This window comes from Bos indicus x Bos taurus, chromosome 10, assembly GCF_003369695.1.
Source record: "Bos indicus x Bos taurus breed Angus x Brahman F1 hybrid chromosome 10, Bos_hybrid_MaternalHap_v2.0, whole genome shotgun sequence".
Taxonomy (NCBI): Eukaryota; Metazoa; Chordata; class Mammalia; order Artiodactyla; family Bovidae; genus Bos; species Bos indicus x Bos taurus.
This window is the reverse complement of record NC_040085.1, coordinates 19,752,673-19,770,467: the sequence shown is the minus strand read 5'-3', so window position 1 is coordinate 19,770,467 and position 17,795 is coordinate 19,752,673. Positions and strand designations below refer to the sequence as shown.

The 17,795-nt window shown below is 40.0% G+C and overlaps 1 protein-coding gene across 1 annotated transcript in view; it reads left to right on the top strand.

The window, feature by feature from the left end:
* Window positions 1-4,310: 4,310 nt before the first annotated feature.
* The window catches only part of RPGRIP1 (RPGR interacting protein 1), a 47,067-nt gene continuing 33,582 nt past the window's right edge, over window positions 4,311-17,795 (top strand). Inside the window, exons 1-11 of the mRNA XM_027553358.1 lie at window positions 4,311-4,622; window positions 5,763-5,862; window positions 6,355-6,486; window positions 7,754-7,859; window positions 10,966-10,989; window positions 11,862-12,008; window positions 13,088-13,161; window positions 14,703-14,845; window positions 16,007-16,167; window positions 16,633-16,776; window positions 17,246-17,363. Of these exons, the coding sequence (XP_027409159.1) occupies window positions 4,346-4,622; window positions 5,763-5,862; window positions 6,355-6,486; window positions 7,754-7,859; window positions 10,966-10,989; window positions 11,862-12,008; window positions 13,088-13,161; window positions 14,703-14,845; window positions 16,007-16,167; window positions 16,633-16,776; window positions 17,246-17,363 (1,426 nt within the window). The 5' untranslated portion in view covers window positions 4,311-4,345. The remainder of the gene's footprint in view (window positions 4,623-5,762; window positions 5,863-6,354; window positions 6,487-7,753; window positions 7,860-10,965; window positions 10,990-11,861; window positions 12,009-13,087; window positions 13,162-14,702; window positions 14,846-16,006; window positions 16,168-16,632; window positions 16,777-17,245; window positions 17,364-17,795) is intronic.

The window sequence follows — 17,795 nt, the reverse complement described above, 5'->3', positions numbered from 1 at the left end:
TTGCCAAATCTGGAAAAATTTAAAAGGAATTAAAATTTTTAATCTCATTAAAAGGAATGAGATTCATGGATTATAACCCATTGAATAAAACAAATCCGTAAGATCACACAGATATAAATAAACATGAATTAATAAACACACTGAAGGAACATCTTTTATAGTAGAATGCAAATAACAAATGTAGAAGGAATAATGAAATTAAAAACTCAGCATTTGGTGACCACGATAGTGGTAAGTCAGGCAGGAATCATTAAACAATGCTAAAGCTAGTCGGTGAAAACTTTATAATGTCATATAACATTATGTCCTAATATACAGTGTCAAATTATTTCCCCGGAAAATAATTATTAATTAATGGGTTTTAAGAAGACTTCTCAATTAACTTTATGGTGACTCAGTGGTAAAGAATCCCCGTGTCAGTGCAGGAAACATAGGTTTGATCCCTGGGTCAAAAGGTGCAACCCACCCCGGTATTATGTGCCTACTGATACGATGCACTGAGAAGAGGATAGCTTCAGTTCTGTGGGGTTTCTGTCCTAAATGAATAATCTGAACCCACTGCGAAGAAACATCAGTCAAACCCTGACTGAGGGGGCAGTCTACAAAGGAAACGGCCTTTACTCTGTGCTCTTAAAATGTCAAAATCATGAAAGACAAGGAAAAACTAAGGAACTGTTCTAGAGTGAAGGAGACTAAAGAGACGTGGCAATCAAGTGAAACACATGATCCTGAATTTTTGAAATTTGGATGGTCTATGGGTTAGATGGTAAAATAATATTAGGGCTAATTTCCTGATTTTGATGGATATACTGTATCCATCAAATATACCATGGTTCGTTAGAAGAAAATGGACATCATGTCTGTAATTTACTTTTAAGTGATTCCAAAAAGTAATATGTAGAAAATACACGTAAATATTATGTAATATATATATGTAGAAAGAGAGAGAAAGAATAGGATAAGACAAATGAAGTAAAATGAACAATTACGAGCTTAAATTTTAAGCTCTGTGTTTTTCTTCAAGATCAGAACTGATTCTAAACTAGTGAACATTAACACACTCTATATTATAGTGTACTGCAGTTTCCTCTGCTTAGATCAAGCAGAGGCTCTATTCCAAGGAAGCAGATTTGGGGACAATTTCTCCATACCGCAAAAACAAATGGTAACTCCTGGTACTCAAGAAAGGTTTCTATCCTTTTCCTTATGGGGGCTCTGAAGACAGTTACGGGTACAATCCTCATCTAAGTCCAAATTATCTAATTATTATGAGAAGGAAAAATAAAAGAGTGGATTAAAAATAAAAATTAAGTAGACTAAAAGTTCTACTTGCTACTTTTAGAAAGAGAATGTACTTTCCAGATAGGAGGTTGAATCACACGCTGGAATGAAATGTAATGATTTTCCATATACAAGAGTGACGTAGAATGATTAAGTGGTCCATTAGTGTACATTTCATATACTTCATGAATTTCCTCTTAATCACATGACTCGAAATAGATTCAAGCCCTCTGGACAAGACGCAGCCAGAGATATGATGAGTTAAAGACATTACATATAAGAATAATCTCTATTTACCCTCTTCCTGGACTTTAGGTAAGAATACAAAAACTCAACCACCCTTGAGCAGGATGACTCGGGATGAATTGGAGGACAGTTTGTTTCGTCTTCGTGAAGAGCACATGTTGGTGAAGGAGCTTTTTTGGAAGCAACAAGATGAGATCAAAAGGTACCCAGAGTCCTTCTTACGTCTTTAAAAGCTGCGTCTATATCAGACCTTCACTGCAATAAACAAAAAAGAATGCATCTTCCTGAGATGTCTACACCAGAAAACAGTTCAAATGGCAAAGATGGTTAACGCCAAAAATTATTTTCGAAGCAATATTGCTTTATTTTGTTTTCTTGCCAAATGCATCAATAGTCTGTGGCCATTAGACCATAAAGCATCATCAGAGCTATTCCAACCAGAGAGCAAGAGACTGGGCAGGCTTCTGCCCTGGTCACAAAAGAGAGAATGGAGACAGGGGAATGGACAAAATCTCAAAGGACTAAAGACTACAGGGGCAAGTAAGAAAAGGGGTTTTTATTTATAAAGCAAAACTCAAAATTGCGTTGATCATTTCTGATATGCAGACATGTAATATGTGCTTTATATATGTTAACTCATTTAATATAATGAAAGAAGCATTATCAAGAAGGAAAGGGAGCACAAAGAGGTTATATAACTTGCCCAAGGTCATAGCTAATGAATGGCAGAGCTGAAAGCTCTTAACTCCAAAATATACCCTACTTAGTGATTTTAGGGTACTGGCTTTCAAAAGTGTATCTTTTGGGTACAGACCTGGAAAGAAATCTGAGATGGAGGGTGGGTAAATAACTAGATGGGGAGAATAAAAGAGTTCTGAAAGTCTAGGGTTAATCTCTAGGACACATTTTAAAGATATTGGTGTCAATGCTTCCCAGCCAAAGACCATTAGGAACACACCTATAGTTGGGCAAGTTTGTTTTTTTACTGTTGTAGCTAGAAAAAGTGCACACCATGGGCATCTCGCTAAGACTGTGTTAGAAAGAGTCTATCATAGGATTTGGGCTTCAGCTGGGTGATTTTGGGGAGGCTCCAAGGTAACAGAAATTTGCTCTAGACTTGGTACTGTCAGAAAGCAGGGACAATTTTGTGTTTTGATATCTCAGTAAATCTTATCTACAGGGAGGCTAGACTAGAGTGAGGCTAAAGCTGTAACTGGGAAAGCAGCAGCAGTCACTCATGTTAGCCAGGAGAGAGTATGTTTGGTATTTTGTGGATGAGACAGTGACCTTGTTTTTGTCTGAGCTGAAACAGAAGTACGCAGCAGACTTCTTTGGTATCACTCTGTCATGGTCTCAGAGTGGTCTTGTGTGACGTTGGCGTTCTGTGAGATTACATCCAAAAGCACAATAACAGGGCCTAGCTGTGAATGTGGCTGTGAATGCCAGGCCACCTTCAAACAACACTGAGGACTAGCTATGTCACACCAACTTCCGAAAGTCAGCAACAGCTTTTTGCATTCTTCTTGGTAACCCCCAAGAGTGGTTCAGAGTTTCATTTAGAATTTACGAGATTGCAGGTTTCTGCTGTATGTCATCACACTTCAGAGTTGGGGATTCTTTTATATTGTGAGAATCCAATATAAATTCACTTGAGAATCCAGTGAAGTCAGATGGTTACATGGGCCAAAGGATCTTGTTTCTTGGTTGATAACCAAAAAGTACTTGAGGTTATAGATAGTAAGTGACTAAACTGGATACTATCCCCTCTGACTCTGGGCAAGTTACCTAGCTGTTTAATGCCTTGATTTCTTTATTTGGACATAATGATGCATAATAATAATAATTGCTGACTCCTCCAGGACTTCCCTGGTGACTCAATGGTAAAGAATCTGCTGGCCAATGCAGAAGATGTGGGTTTGATCCCTGGATCAGGAAGATCCCCTGGAGAAGGAAATGGCAACCCACTCCAGTATTCTTGCCCCATGGACAGGGGAGCCTGGTGGGCAAAAGAATGGGACACAACTTAACAACTAAACAACAACCTACTGTGCTTACAGTGCACCATCACTAAGTCCTTTATATATATTAACATATTTAATCCTCATAAAAATACAATGCATGCGTGTGTGCTAAGTTGCTTCAGTCATGTCATACTCTTTGCAACCCTATGGACTGTAGCCTGCCAGGCTCCTCTGTCCATGGGATTCTCCAGGCAAGAATACTGGGGTGGGTTGCCATGCCCTTTTCCAAACAATTTAATGAGGCAGGTACCTGTATTTATAGATGAGGAAACTGAACCCAAATGGTTAATGACATGCCCCAGGCAACGTAGTCAGTGTCAGAACTGGCAGGCGCTGGGACCACAGAATCTCATGGTAACATTTAAAAGTATGATTTCAGGTCAAGATAATAAATAGTGATTGACTATCCATTGTAGGTAATGCTCAGTGTACCCAGGGGGACTAATACAGGAATAATTTTTAGAGTGAGCATATATAGAGGAATGTGTGAACAGTTGGGACTGGAGAAGTAAATATTAAAATTTCTACTTATATTTAATTATCTCCTGTTAACTTAGTACTTTTATGGTTTATAATGACCATGATGTATTAATACAGAAGACTGTACATATAATTTAAAAATAAATATACACAATTATATATATAGTCTTCTATATTAATACATCATGGTCATTGGGGGCAGAAAATTAATTTTTATATCCGAGATCAATTCAGATTACTTGCCACCAAATAAACTGTAGAGATAATCGCTGTCATAGAAGAAGGCAGGATCGACCAGCTCTCCTTTTGCCCACAGGATGAGAACAGCCTTGCTCCGGTTAACCGCCTCAGGCCGGGGCCTGCGGGCCGAGGCGGCGGCGGCGGAGCCAGAGCTCCGGGAGCCCGCTAAACGGCGGCGGAACGCAGAGTGGCGGCAGCGCCCCCTCAAGCATCAGCGTGCCCCGCTGCCCGGGCTCCAGCTGCAGTTCCAGCGCGTCGGCCCCCCTGCTCCCCGCCGCACCCAGCCTCGCGTCCACGCGGGACACAGACAGCTCCACACCGCCGGGGCACCGGAGGCAGAGAAACCCAAAAGAGGTGAGGCTCGGCGCCAAATCCCCGACAGAGTCAAAACGCTGGAAGGATTGATTTGCCAGCCACATTTTCCTCCTACTGCTGTATTCCGCCCACCACCCCCATTTTGCTCTTTTGTTCTCGTTCCTCTCTATTCTCCAAAATCTTTTTTTTTTCCCCCTTGAGTAGGATGTCAGGTTCAAAATTCTCACTTCACCATGCGGTTCTATTGAGAGGAGAATCAGACAATGGAAAAGGGAAAATTGCTGGTCAAGTTTTGTAGGGATCAGAAAACAGATAACTTTGATGACCTGCTCAGGTGTGAGTGGCAGTGATCTTAAGACCTGCCCCTCTCCTGGGACTATGGGACTCTGGGCAGTGATTTATGCCTCTAAAATTGGGGTTCTTCATCTTTTGGGGGGAAAGAGACTCCTTTGAAACCATGAGCAAAAGCTAGGCCTCCTCCCAAGAAAACTGCTCATATACATAGACAAACTTTGCATACAACTGCATGGGTTCAGAGATTCCCAAAGCCCATTCCTGAAGTCCAGGCTGCTAATTGAGGAGCTGCAGTTTCTCCTCTTCCTGTATCCCAAGTGGCTAAGTATCTCTGACTGCTATGGAACCCAATGTTCAATTAAATACAGTGCTGTATGTGCCTCCTTCACCTGGCTTACTCATCCCCTTTTAGGTTAATGGAAATAAGGTGTCTGGGCCCTGGGGACTCAGTGTTAGGTTTTGTTTAGCACAGTTCTATATTTTCAAGGTCCCTTCTTGAGCCAACAAAATCTTTGTGTAAACAGCTAAAAGGAGAAAAATTAAAAAAATTTGTTTGAAATTCAGCTCAGTTTAACTTCAGCACTATAAAATACCAGTTATATACTAGGCACTAGAAACAAAGATACATAAGAGTAGACACACAGTCCCTGCTCTTTCTTCTTCCCATTTATTCTTGCTTACCCAAGAGCCTATAGTCCTGCTAACTTATTAAATCATTAGTGCAAGAGTAAAAACTGAGAACCCCTCCTCTGAATCATTGGTCATATAAGGACTTCCCCCAGGTCTCAAGTCTCCCTACCTTCAGGACTTGGGGTTCCATTTCTAGCCAGAGTTTTGGAGAAATCTTCTTGCCAGAGGCTGCATCTTCTGTCTATAAACTTTCAGAGTCAAGGGACAGGCTGAGCTACACAGCCCCTCCCACATTCAAGGAACATGTGACAAATGAAAAAGCCAGAGGTGAAGTAGCCAGTGAACCCAGCGAACTGTGAGTTCTCTTCTTTTATCCTGTGCTGTTACTCTTTCACCTTTAATTGGAAAAACTTCATTTGGGGAACAAGTGAACCCTGCCACTTTTGAGTCGTTCCAGAAAGTCATCCCTAAGTCAAATTCCAACTTCATTGCTTAAAAATGGAAAATAAGCACCTCTCTATCTTCCAAGGAAAGGAAAATAAAGGCCCTTTCCTTAATTGAAGATATTCCTTCTCCCTATACTTCCCCCTTAGGTCATAATTAACTTATATTTCTGTTTGACACTGGAAACCTACACTTTGTAAGATTATCCTCCACACATGCCAAGATTACTAACTCCCCTAATTAAAAAAATATATATATATATGAGAACCTAGTTCTAAACCCCTATAACAGGGGTTTCTATTTATTCTTTTTGTGTTTAATGTTCCTAATTCTAACAGGAAAATCTCTTTTAGCAAAGTCATATAATTATGACTAAGCTCATTAGTCTATGCATGCCTAACAGTGGCCACCTTATGACCAGCGATACTATGCAAGTGGAAGAACCACCCAAGTCTCCTGAGAAAATGTGGTCCAAAGATGAAAATTTTGCACAGAGCAGCTCTTTGGAGAGTACTCAGAAGGCCACAGAGCTTCGGTAAGAGTGTGGAATTCCATGTCCCAAATGAACTGAAAAAGATTCTGCTTGGCACCTTTCACCCATCTCAGGGGAATAGAGAATGTTTGGGATTAAATTCACGCTGAGAAGTAGACCTTGGAGGCACAAGTGGATTACGGAATCGATTAACTTGAAAGGAATATTTATGTATAATAAAAGTTTTGTTGCTTCACTTTATAGAAGGAAAAATATTTCATCCTTATCACCAGATGGGGGTTCTCAGCCCTCATTCTGCTTCAGCCCCTGGAAAGCTTAAAAAAACAGACTTAATTTTTTTAGAGCAGTTTAGGTTCACAACAGAGTTGAGCATAAAGTAGAGAGGTCTCCCCGTCTCATCTTCCCCGCCCTCCCCCACACACCCAAACCTCCCTCATTGTCAACATCGAACAGCAGAGGGATACATTTGTAACAATGGATCAATCTACAGGGACACATCACAAAAATCACCCAAAGTCCATAACTTACCTTACGGTTACTCTTGGTGTTGTGCATTCTCTGGGTTTGGACAATTATTTAATCCCGTGTCCAGTGTTATAGTATCGTACAGAGTAGTTTCACTGCCCTAAAAATCCTTTGTGCTCTGCCTGCTCATCCCTTCCTTCCCCCTTCCCCCTGGCACCACTGCTCTTTTTACTGTCCTCATAGCTTTGCCTTTCCCAGAACTTCATCTAGTTGGAATCATACAGTATGTTGTTTTTTTAGATTGGCTTCTTTCACTTAGCAATGTGCCGTTAAGTTTCCTCCTTTTCGTGGCTTGATAGTTCATTTCTTTTTAGCACTGAATCACATTTCATTGTCTGGATGTATCACAGTTTATTTAGCCACTCACCTATTGAAGAACATCTTGGTAGCTTCCAAATTTTGACAGTTATGAGTGAAACTGTTGTAAAATCCACATCCATGTTTCTGTATGGACATAAGTTTTAAACCTGAAGGCTTAGCCACAGATGCCTGTGTCCCACCCCAGAGACTCCCTTTCAATTAATTGGGGGAGGAGTTGAGACAGTGTTAAGATTAAAGATTGCACCAGATGATTCTAATAACCAGCTAGGCCTGGAAATTGCTGACACAGAGTGTAGTGAACCCAAATCCTCCCCTAGTGCCTTTCAAATAATATAGAAAACATGGTCTCTTAGGTTCAGAAATAACGATCTTCCTTTGTGTCCCTGTCCGTACCCACAGAGGGGAAAGGTCCTTAACACTCTCCATTCACAGATGGTATTTTAGTACTGTCTTCTTTCTCCAGAGCTTCCATTAAAGAGAATATACAGCTGATTCGACTTAAGAAGCTCTTGCATGAAAGGAATACCTCTTTGGCAGTGACAAAGGCACAATTAACAGAAGTTCAGGCCGTGAGTTGCCATCTTCAGCTGTGCTTTTTTTTGGGGGGTGAAATCAATTAGTTAAGAAAATTGTGTTATTTTCTCCATTTACACGTGGGAGACCAGAAAGGAAAGAAGCTGAGTTGCTTGTCAAAAGTCACAAATCCACAGGTGATGTTCAAATCCAAGCCTTACAACTCAAGCCCTGCCCACGAAGGTGGAATTAAGTGGGGGCAACTTGTGTCAGATTAAGTTCCAAGCCAGAGACCACAACCAGAGTTTAACTAAACTTGGGAAGCCAAGAGCAGTCATAGGGGAGAGGAAGGAAACCAGGTTACTGAGCACTTTCTATGTGATGGACTCTGTCCTAGGTACTTAGAGTCATCTAAGCCGGACAACAACCGTCAAGGTAAGTTTAACAGGTAACATTTAACAGGTGAGGGAACTGAGCCACAAAGAAGTTAAATAACTTGCTCAAGTTATAAAAATAGTAAGAAGAAGAGCAGAATTTGGGTCCAGGTTTATCTGGAATCAAGGTTCACACTCTTCTCACTACCATGCAATAGAAACTTATATCTGAATGGTAGAAATAGGGCATCAAGAGTCTAATAATAATAATAAATTGGCACCATTATTTTACTGAATAAACATTTATTGACTACCAGGAACTGTGCAAAGCACTGGATACAAAGGTTAAAAAGATAATACAGCTCCTTCCTTCAAGGAACTTGTAAAAGTGAGAAGACAAGATGTAGACAAGTACAACTATCGCCAAGCAGGGCATGAGAGGAAAACAAAAGGGTCGTTGGATCCACCGGAGGATGGGCTGCAGGATCTGAAGAGGATTCATAAGGGATTCTACTCCTGAGCTGAACACTGACAGTTTAGCACATGTTAATGAGTGGGCAAGAGAAAGAGAAGGGCTTTCCAGAGGTAGAGTGGTGTAGGCCAAGGCACAGAGGTGAGAAACATCAGGGAGCAGGTCATGGAGCTCTTAGCAGGAATTTAGACTTTATCCTATAGACAGTGGAGAGCTGCAGAAAGGTTTTAATCAAGTTGATCATCAGTTTTTTCCCCCAAAGAGATCAGTTTGCCTTTTTTTACATGTCCAAAATATTTTGAAATACATTTTAATAAAGAAATGATACTTTCAAAAAACTATTATAAAGTACTGCTGCTAAGTCACTTCAGTCGTGTCCGACTCTGTGCAACCCCATAGACGGCAGCCCACTAGGCTCCTCTGTCCCTGGGATTCTCCAGGCAAGAACACCGGAGTGGGTTGCCATTTCCTTCTCCAGTGCATGAAAGTGAAAAGTGAAAGTGAAGTCGCTCAGTTGTGTCTGACTCTTCGAGACCCCATGGACTGCAGCCTACCAGGCTCCTCCGTCCATGGGATTTTCCAGGCAAGAGTACTGGAGTGGGGTGCCATTGCCTTCTCTGATTATAAAGTACTAATAATAATTAATTCTGAGTAGTGGGATTATAGATGACTGTTATGATAGTACTTATACTTTTCTGAAATTTTGAACTTCTCAAAAATGACAAAACTACTAGGAAAGATGACCTGGCAGCTGCGTGAATGATAGGTTGGCTGGTGTAAGACTGAAGGCAAAGAAATCAGCAAAAAAGATGAGTGCAGTGATCCAGGGGATTCAGGATGTGGGTCCCAACCAAGGCAGTGAAAGAGGCTCACAGAGAAAGGACTGTGTTAGAGGTCCAGAACTAGAAGAATAGACTTTATCACCAAAGCAGAGTGGTGAGGGCAAAGGAGAAATAAGAGAGAACTCCTGCATCTCTAGCTTGGGTGATTAAATGATGGTGGTGCCATTCAGTGAAATTAGCTACAGTTGGTTCTGCCCTTGGTATGTCTGTTTTAATGAGGACTAAAGGCATCTTTGGGGCTTCCCTGATGGCTCAGCAGTAAAGAATCTGCCTGTAATGCAGGAGGCCCAGGTTTGATTCCTGGGTCGGAAGATTCCCTGGAGGAGGGCATGGCAACCCACTACAGTACTCTTGCCTAGAGAATCCCATAGACAGAGGAGCCTGGCAGGCTGCAGTCCTTAGGGTCTCAGAGTTGGACACAACTGAAGCAATGTAGCACAAAGGTATCTTTACAAGGTCAACCTCCAAAACTGTATTTTGTAAGAACTGTGCATATGCATGTATTCTTTTGAGTTGAATAATTTTGGTAACACTGAAAGGATGGGAAATCTTGGCAGGAAGATATTTTAAAATCATATGGGTAAATAGCTAATTTGTGGAATTATATATTTAAAAAATCCATCCATTCCTCCATTGCATTGAAGGAAAAAAGGGAGAAAGCCGTTCTAAATTGAATATCCTTACTCATATTAGTGGTAAAGATGACCTAAAGTGGTGAATAATTTTTTTAAATGTAGATTTTACAGTTTGTTTTTTCTAGTCATATTTTATTACACATACACTAAGATAAGTTTTCATCCTCTTAATCTCTATCAGTGACATGAGGTCAGTAGTACAGACTCTGGAGTCAGGCTGAGGTATAGCTCTCCCTCAGTCTCTTGAAAGCTGTGTGATTCTGGTCAAGTGACTTAGCTCTCTGAACTTTGAGTTTCTTATTTTTAAAGTTTAGATAATAGTACCTCTCAGATTTGCTGTAAATATTAAATGACATAATATATGTGAAAGAATTACGATGATCATAATATAAGAGATAATGAAACAGACGGTAACATGTAACACATAGTAATTACTCAGCCAATAATAGTAGCTGTTGCTGTGAGTTTGGTTATTGTTGTTATTTCCGTTTCCAAAACTGTAAAGTGACCTTTCTGAAGCATGATAAGTAAAGAGATAGCACCTAGTTTAAAAATAAAAATACTTTTTTCTTGGAAAATCCACCAAGTGCAATGCAAATTTGCATAACTGACCCTTGTAAAGAAACGCCATAATCTATTATATTCACAGACTGCCTGGCAAGCTAGATCAGGGATAGGAGCAGCAGTTAGTAAACAGGCACACAGATTGACTTGATTTATGGGAAATGTTCATTACATCTTTTAAAATAAATATTTAAACATTTGTATTACAGAGATAAACATCAAAATAAATATCAACTTGGTATATCAATAGAATAACATCTATTTCTTTCTTTCAGGCATATGAAACTCTGCTCCATAAGGTACTTAATAAAGATTCCTTAAATCTCTATTTCTTGATAGTCAGAGGAATGAAACCCAAATGAATCTTCAAGTAATGTAACACCAGAATTTAGCCAACTAAATCAAACATGTTATTTTTATTAAGACAAATGATACTGTCACTATTATCAGAAAATACAGATTGCATTGTTTTCACAAAAATTAAAATATAAGGTCTGAGTTAAGAAATATTTGAAACAGTATTTTTGAGCCTATTGCTACAGAGAATTTTTCCCAGGAGTAGTCCTCTAGCATGCCTGAGGTGGTGAGATACAGCAAAATTGTTGCAAACCTTCTCTGGTGTTATTAAATATTTGTACCTCTGTGAGTGGGGTACAGGTGAAGCTAGGTAAATGTCCATGATTAAGAGTCACTAAAGTCGAGTTCCTTGCATGATCAGCCACAGCTGTTCCTTTCAGAAGGATCCATCAGAAAAATGCATTTAACTTCTAGAGTTAACATGTCACTTTGCTAGGTGCACAAAGGGAAACATGTCATCATAAAAAGCATTTAAGTGTCTTAGAAGATAAAGGCAATTGAGAAAGGTGGCACTTTACTTAGAATTAGGGTTGAGTTTGAATTTCAGGAAAATCAAGGCTCCAGTGATGAATTAGTTTCCCAGAGTGGAAAATCCTCACCAACAGGGAAATGATACTTTCTGAGAAATGCTAGGGTGAGAAACAGGGTTGTTTTACAGTGCAAAGGACCATGCTTTAAATCAAAGCCCTTCTTTGAGACATCCATTAGGGAATGCTGATGCTGGGGTTGTTGGTTTCTTTTTTTTGTTGGTTTCTTGAGACCCTTCCTGCTGAGTGTTATAAACATTCCCAGAGCAACTTTCCTTTTGCCCCAGAATCAGGGAATCCTGGGCGCAGCCCACAATGCCCTCCTCAGCCAGGTGAATGAGCTCAGGGCAGAGCTCAAGGAGGAGAGCAAGAAGGCTGTGAGCTTGAAGAGCCAAATGCAAGATGTGTCCATCCTGCAGATAACCCTCAAGGAGGTAAATAACAATAATTGAAAGATACCATCAATTTTATGTTACATCCCAATTTCAAAGATGTTAAAAAGTTGTATCTGAGCAAAAATATGGGTATTTTTCTTTTTTTCAAATGAGAAAAATGAGGTTCTAAGTGATTAAATAATTTGCTCAAGATTACAGTATTGTAATGGTGTAAAACTAGAAAAAAAAAAACAAAACTGGGATTTATATTTACATCTGGCTTTCCTGGTGGCTTAGTGGTAAAGAATCCACCTGCCAATGCAGGAGACACAGATTTGATCCCTGGGTTGGAAAGATCCTCTGGAGAAGGAAATGGCAACCCACTCCTGTTTTTCTGCCTGGAAAATCTAATGGACAGAGGAGCCTGGCAGGCTACAGTCCGTGGAGTCACAAAAGAGACGAGCATGACTTTGCAACTAAACAACTATTCTCCAAAGTCTTTTCTCTGTTATAACGTTCTGCTGTTTCCCTAACAGTAGAAACCCAGACATCATGAAAATTTAATTCAGTAGTACGCCTCCCTCCTCATTCCCTGCCACAAGCAAATATCTATTTATCAGGGTTCTTATCCTGCCCTTCCCCAAGACCTCGCAGTACAGTGTTTGTTTTAGAAGCCCCGTGTGCACAGGTTTCCAATGAATCAGAAGACTCTACTGCCTTTTCTCTTTAAGAAAGGATTAAAAATCACCCCTGCTGCGCCTGCTTCCTCGCTGGCAACATCTGCCTGAATTTACATGGCTCCCTAATCCCCAGAACCACTGTTGAGATGGATAATACTGTTTTGTAAATCCCTGGCTAACTGTCAAGTCATGATGCAGGCTCAGGTTCTGTATAAAATGCAAAAGAAATGTTTTTATTAACAATAAAAAATTTAATTCAGGGAATCCTCATTATTTCCAATAATTTCTATCCCACCTTAAATTGCTTCAGGTCTTTCTAGTTGAATGGATCTTCACAGACATGGAGATGAACATTGAAAATCTCCCACACAAGTCCCCACCCCACAACAGAAAAGGGAGAACTTGTGCAAGGCAATGGATTTTAAAATTTTTTCTCAAGCATTCTATTATCATTCTTAGTTTCAGGAGAGAGTTGAAGATTTGGAAAAAGAACGAAAATTGCTGAATGACAATTATGACAAACTCTTAGAAAGGTAAGTACCAAGTTTAGATCTCAGAACATTGTTATAAAAAACAGTTATAGAAAAGAGCAATCTGAATTTAAACAATAAAAATAATTCCTAGTCTTGATAAGGACACAGGGAAACTGGTACTCAACACAGTGAGAATATAAATTGACAGACTCTTTTAGGAAGAGAATTTGACCTTATCTATCAAAATGTTAAAGGTACATCTCTTTTGTGCCAGATAACCCATTTTTTGGAAACAAAAACTAAAGAAATCCTCTTGTGTATATGCAAAGATACCTTGGTAGTAAGAATGTTAAATATTCCTGCATTGTTATTTTAATCTGTAAAAGTAAAAAAAAAATGGAAACAGTCAAAATTTCCTCTGAGAGGGACTGACTACATAAATCATGTTGTACCCCCACACTGAAATAATATAAAGTTATTAGACCTATATGCCTAAGATATACTGTTAAAAGAAAATACAAATTGCAAAATAATGTGTTGTGACTTAAATTATGTCATGTGTGTGGATCCACAAACTTTTAATGAGATGAAAGGACTGAAATAGGGCTTTTCTTCTAAATATCTCTGTATCATTTTAATTTTTCACAACAAATATATATTCTTGTATTTTGAAATTAAAAATACTGTAAGTTTTAAAAAATTAAACATTCCTTCTGACTAACTTAAGGAGAGCAGGGTATAAATTGGAGAGGTTGCACGGGAGCATCCTGGGAAGAACTGACACTCTTCAATTCAGTGAAATAAGATAGTGTCAGCCTTACCCACTTTGAAGACTCCCTGTGACAAACATTACTGTTGGCCTCTTCCCTTCATTATTCATAACATTATCTTCTCAGATCATCATGTAATATATGGGCAGAAAGTGCCAAGAAATCTCAGGACTAGCTTAAACAAGTTGTTTTTAGACCACATTTATTAAAATGATAAATAGGAAAAAGACATAAGTAGAAATAATTGCTTGATTACCAGTGTCAACTTCACTTGTGTAAATAATCAGAAACTGTGTGTTTTACACTGAAGATGAGTCTGCCCTGTCATCTAGATAAAGTGGTGTTCAGGATGCAGTCACTGAGAGTTTAGTTCCTGCCCTACAGTAGTAATTTACAATCTAATTCAAAGGTGAGCGTTCTCTAAACTAGCCACTGGTGAAGGTAGACAGAGGAGTAAGGGAAATACTCTGTTCCTTATTTCTAATCCAACAGGCCTGAGAATGTCTTGGTATACAGTTCCCTGCCTAAAGCAAGCCATCATGTTGGAGAAGTTCCCTGGGAAATAGATAAGACTTGGGTTGTTTGCTCAGGGGGTTATTTGAGACTTAAACAGAAGTGATACTAAGCAACTCAGTAGGACCCAAAAGTTCCAAGGCAGTTGGTAAATGACAGTTACAGAGAAAGCAGGAGCAGAAAAAAACATGTAGGGAAATGAATGATGAACTAGGTCCAGGAGATGCTGAAACTGTGTAATAAAGACGTCCTATCACCCAGCTTTGAGTGTCCATCTGACAACTGTCCTCTCCCTCCTTACTTGCTGCCTGTTTTCAGCATGCTGGATAGCAGCAATCAGCCTCAGTGGAGCCATGAGCTTGGAGAACAGCTACAGCAGAAAGTCTCTCAGTTGCAGGATCAACTGGATGTTGAGATGAAGGAGAAGAGAGAAATCTTACTTCAGCTCTCACAAGAGAAAGGTAGGTCTCTCTCAAATGAGGCATCCTCTACATCTAATAGGGGAGAAAGGAGCTTGGCCCAGCATTTCTCCAACCCCATCTCTTGATCTTATTTGTGTGTGGGGCGGGTTACTGGATAATTAGACTAAGAACATTGGCAGTCAGATCAGATTCACAATCAAGGAAGCATGACACCTACCTCACACGTATACTTTTCCCTACATGATGACTTTCCATGTGAGAGAACACCACGTCTTAATTTGTAATGTTTTAAACTATTTATTGAAAGTATTGAAAATGAATTTTTCTGCCTTCTCATCAGTCATTTTAGGATGGTTGGAAGGTATTTTGTTTTCTTTTTTAGCATCTGATACCTGAAATTGAGAAGCAGATTATTGATCTTCATTACCGCTGGCATTTCCCCCTGTCTTAATTCTTGGGTCACAGTAGTTACTCTGAATATTTTTAAGTACTGTCAAAGAGACCTTTGTCTCCTCTCTTTTTGCTGGCCTGGACCTTGATATTTAGTCTTATCAAATTTATATTTCATCAGATTCTAGTATATTCACATGACAGAGTGGAGGAAAAGAAATATGACATCAAGAAAAATAGAGACAAGAACCATAAAATAATAAAGCTTAGCAGTACGTGCTAAGAATCCTTGTAGTATGTATGAAGTACGAGTGAGGTCTTGTGGGTAATCTAATGTGACCTCCTCTCTAATCCCTGATAGTGAAATGATCAGTTTAAATGGTGATCACCTTCCTTCCCTGAAACACACATAGAAATGTCCAAATGCCCAGAGTGGGTGTGGAGGTGGGTGTCACAAGGAGCCAACAGCATAGAAGTCAGACCGAGCTGGGGAAGCGTTGAGGAGATCCTGTCAAAAATTTTGGACTACCTAGTCAGTCAAGTGGCTCTGATTTTTGCTGTGGTGGTATTGGTACTCCATTCCGTACTATAGCTCTGCTGATGTGTTTTGTTGTTTTTGGAGTCCAAGTGTCACCTCGGGGTCAATAAGCTAGAATCCCTTTGTAGAAATCAGAGAAAATTACTTCTTTAAGGGCAAGCTTATAAAATGAATTAAACATTAGTGGGAAAGTGTAATTCACACTTGGGCCAACTTTAGCGTGGTTGTTGGTAACAAGAGAGTTTCAGCTTTCTGTATTTTTTTTTCCTCAGCGCAAAACAAAGATCTGGAGCTTGAGGTCACCAGCTTGCTTCAGAAGCATAAACAGGAAGTAGAGGATCTCCAAAATATAAGCACATTTTCCCAATCTCCTGACAGGCAATCTGCACCAGCCACTCACCCAGCTCTATTTCAAGAGACCATTCAGATACAGGTAAGAACATCTTTAATCAAGCAAGTCTCCTCTACAGAGGGATCCCTGGCAAATATCTGCTGAAAAGATGAAGGGACTAGAAAACTCACCAAATAACATTTTGTCCTGATTGAGGACACTGTTTGGAAGGGTATGAGAAGGTTAAGAGTAGAGACAGCCTCATGAACTGCACAGATTTTTCCCACACTGTACAGCTCATAAGCTTTAGAATCTTTTCTAGATGAGGATTTGCAATGATCTGCTGAAGAGCAAACATCCATTGGAGGTTGTATAACTTACTCACTGCTTCTGTTGAATGTGAGTAACTAGCGTAGAGAGCCTTGTGAAGTAACACAGGTTCTCTTCTACATTTTGAAATAGATTCTGCTGCTGGTACTTTATGATTACCAGCAGCTACTTTAGACAATAGTTATTACTATACTACCATATTTATACTCTGTTTTACCAATGCTTTTTCCTCTGTAGCCCTGTGAACCAAAAAACCAGGAAGAAAAAAAACTGTCCCAGGTGTTAAGTGAGTTGCAAGTATCGCATGCAGAGACCACATTGGAACTAGAAAAGACCAGAGACATGCTTATTCTGCAGCGCAAAATCAACGTGTGTTATCAGGTGCAAAGAAAGATGGTACAGGAAGGGGACAGATAAATGGGCACACAGGAACCACATAAAAAACTGGGAATGAAGCAAGACCCAAGTTTCCAGGGCTGTTGCAAGGTGATATGCTGTATTGTGCAAACACAAATAAACACAAATGTGCTGTCTTTTGCACTTGAGGGCTCACACATGTCCATGGCACCTTGGCAATAGAATCAAGGGCCAGCTAATGAAAATGGCAAGTGGGAAGCTTCTGGGTTCAAATTTTGCCAGTCCCAGGAAAAATACTACCCCTTGGCACTAACAGCACAATTGGTCCTGGAGGGGTCTGTAAGGAACCCAAGCCTTTTTCTAGTGATGAATCTGCCCTGCTAAGGAGATAGTGGAGTCTCCTTTCCTTTGCCCACCAAGTACCACCTTTTTATCTGGGCCCTTCGGTTCTGGGCCACTGAGATAGCAAAGTTCAGACATTATTTCGTTTCAGGAGGAACTGGAAGCAATGATGACAAAAGCTGATAATGAAAATAAAGATCACGAAGCAAAACTGGAGAGGTTGAATCAACTCCTAGACCTCAAGAACAAGCGTATCAATCAGCTGGAAGGTATTTTAAGAAGCCATGGCCTTCCAGTATCTGGCAAGTCTTAGTAGTTTGTTCATTTCACCTTAGGATCTGTCACACGGCTAAATGCCTCTGCTGCCCCCTGCACCTGTCGAGAGGGCCCCTCTGTGTCTTGGTATATGACTTAGCCCTCCTGTTCTTTATCCTGTCATCTTTGTTATTTTAATACATGGCCAGCAGCTTCTTTTCCTGCATCATATCAGGGTATTTTCTCTGATTTCTCTGGAGATTTTCGACAGGGCCCAGACACTGCAGAATCTACTCTGAAAATCAGAGTGTATCACTGTTGGTCCTAAGGTGAGTGAGGGCCTTCTCTCGAGATTGTTTCTTGAAGCCAGGCCTAGATCACAGTGTTTGTGAGATAATAGAGCTTCACCACTCCTCTTTCATCATCTCTTTCTATGATTTCTCTCT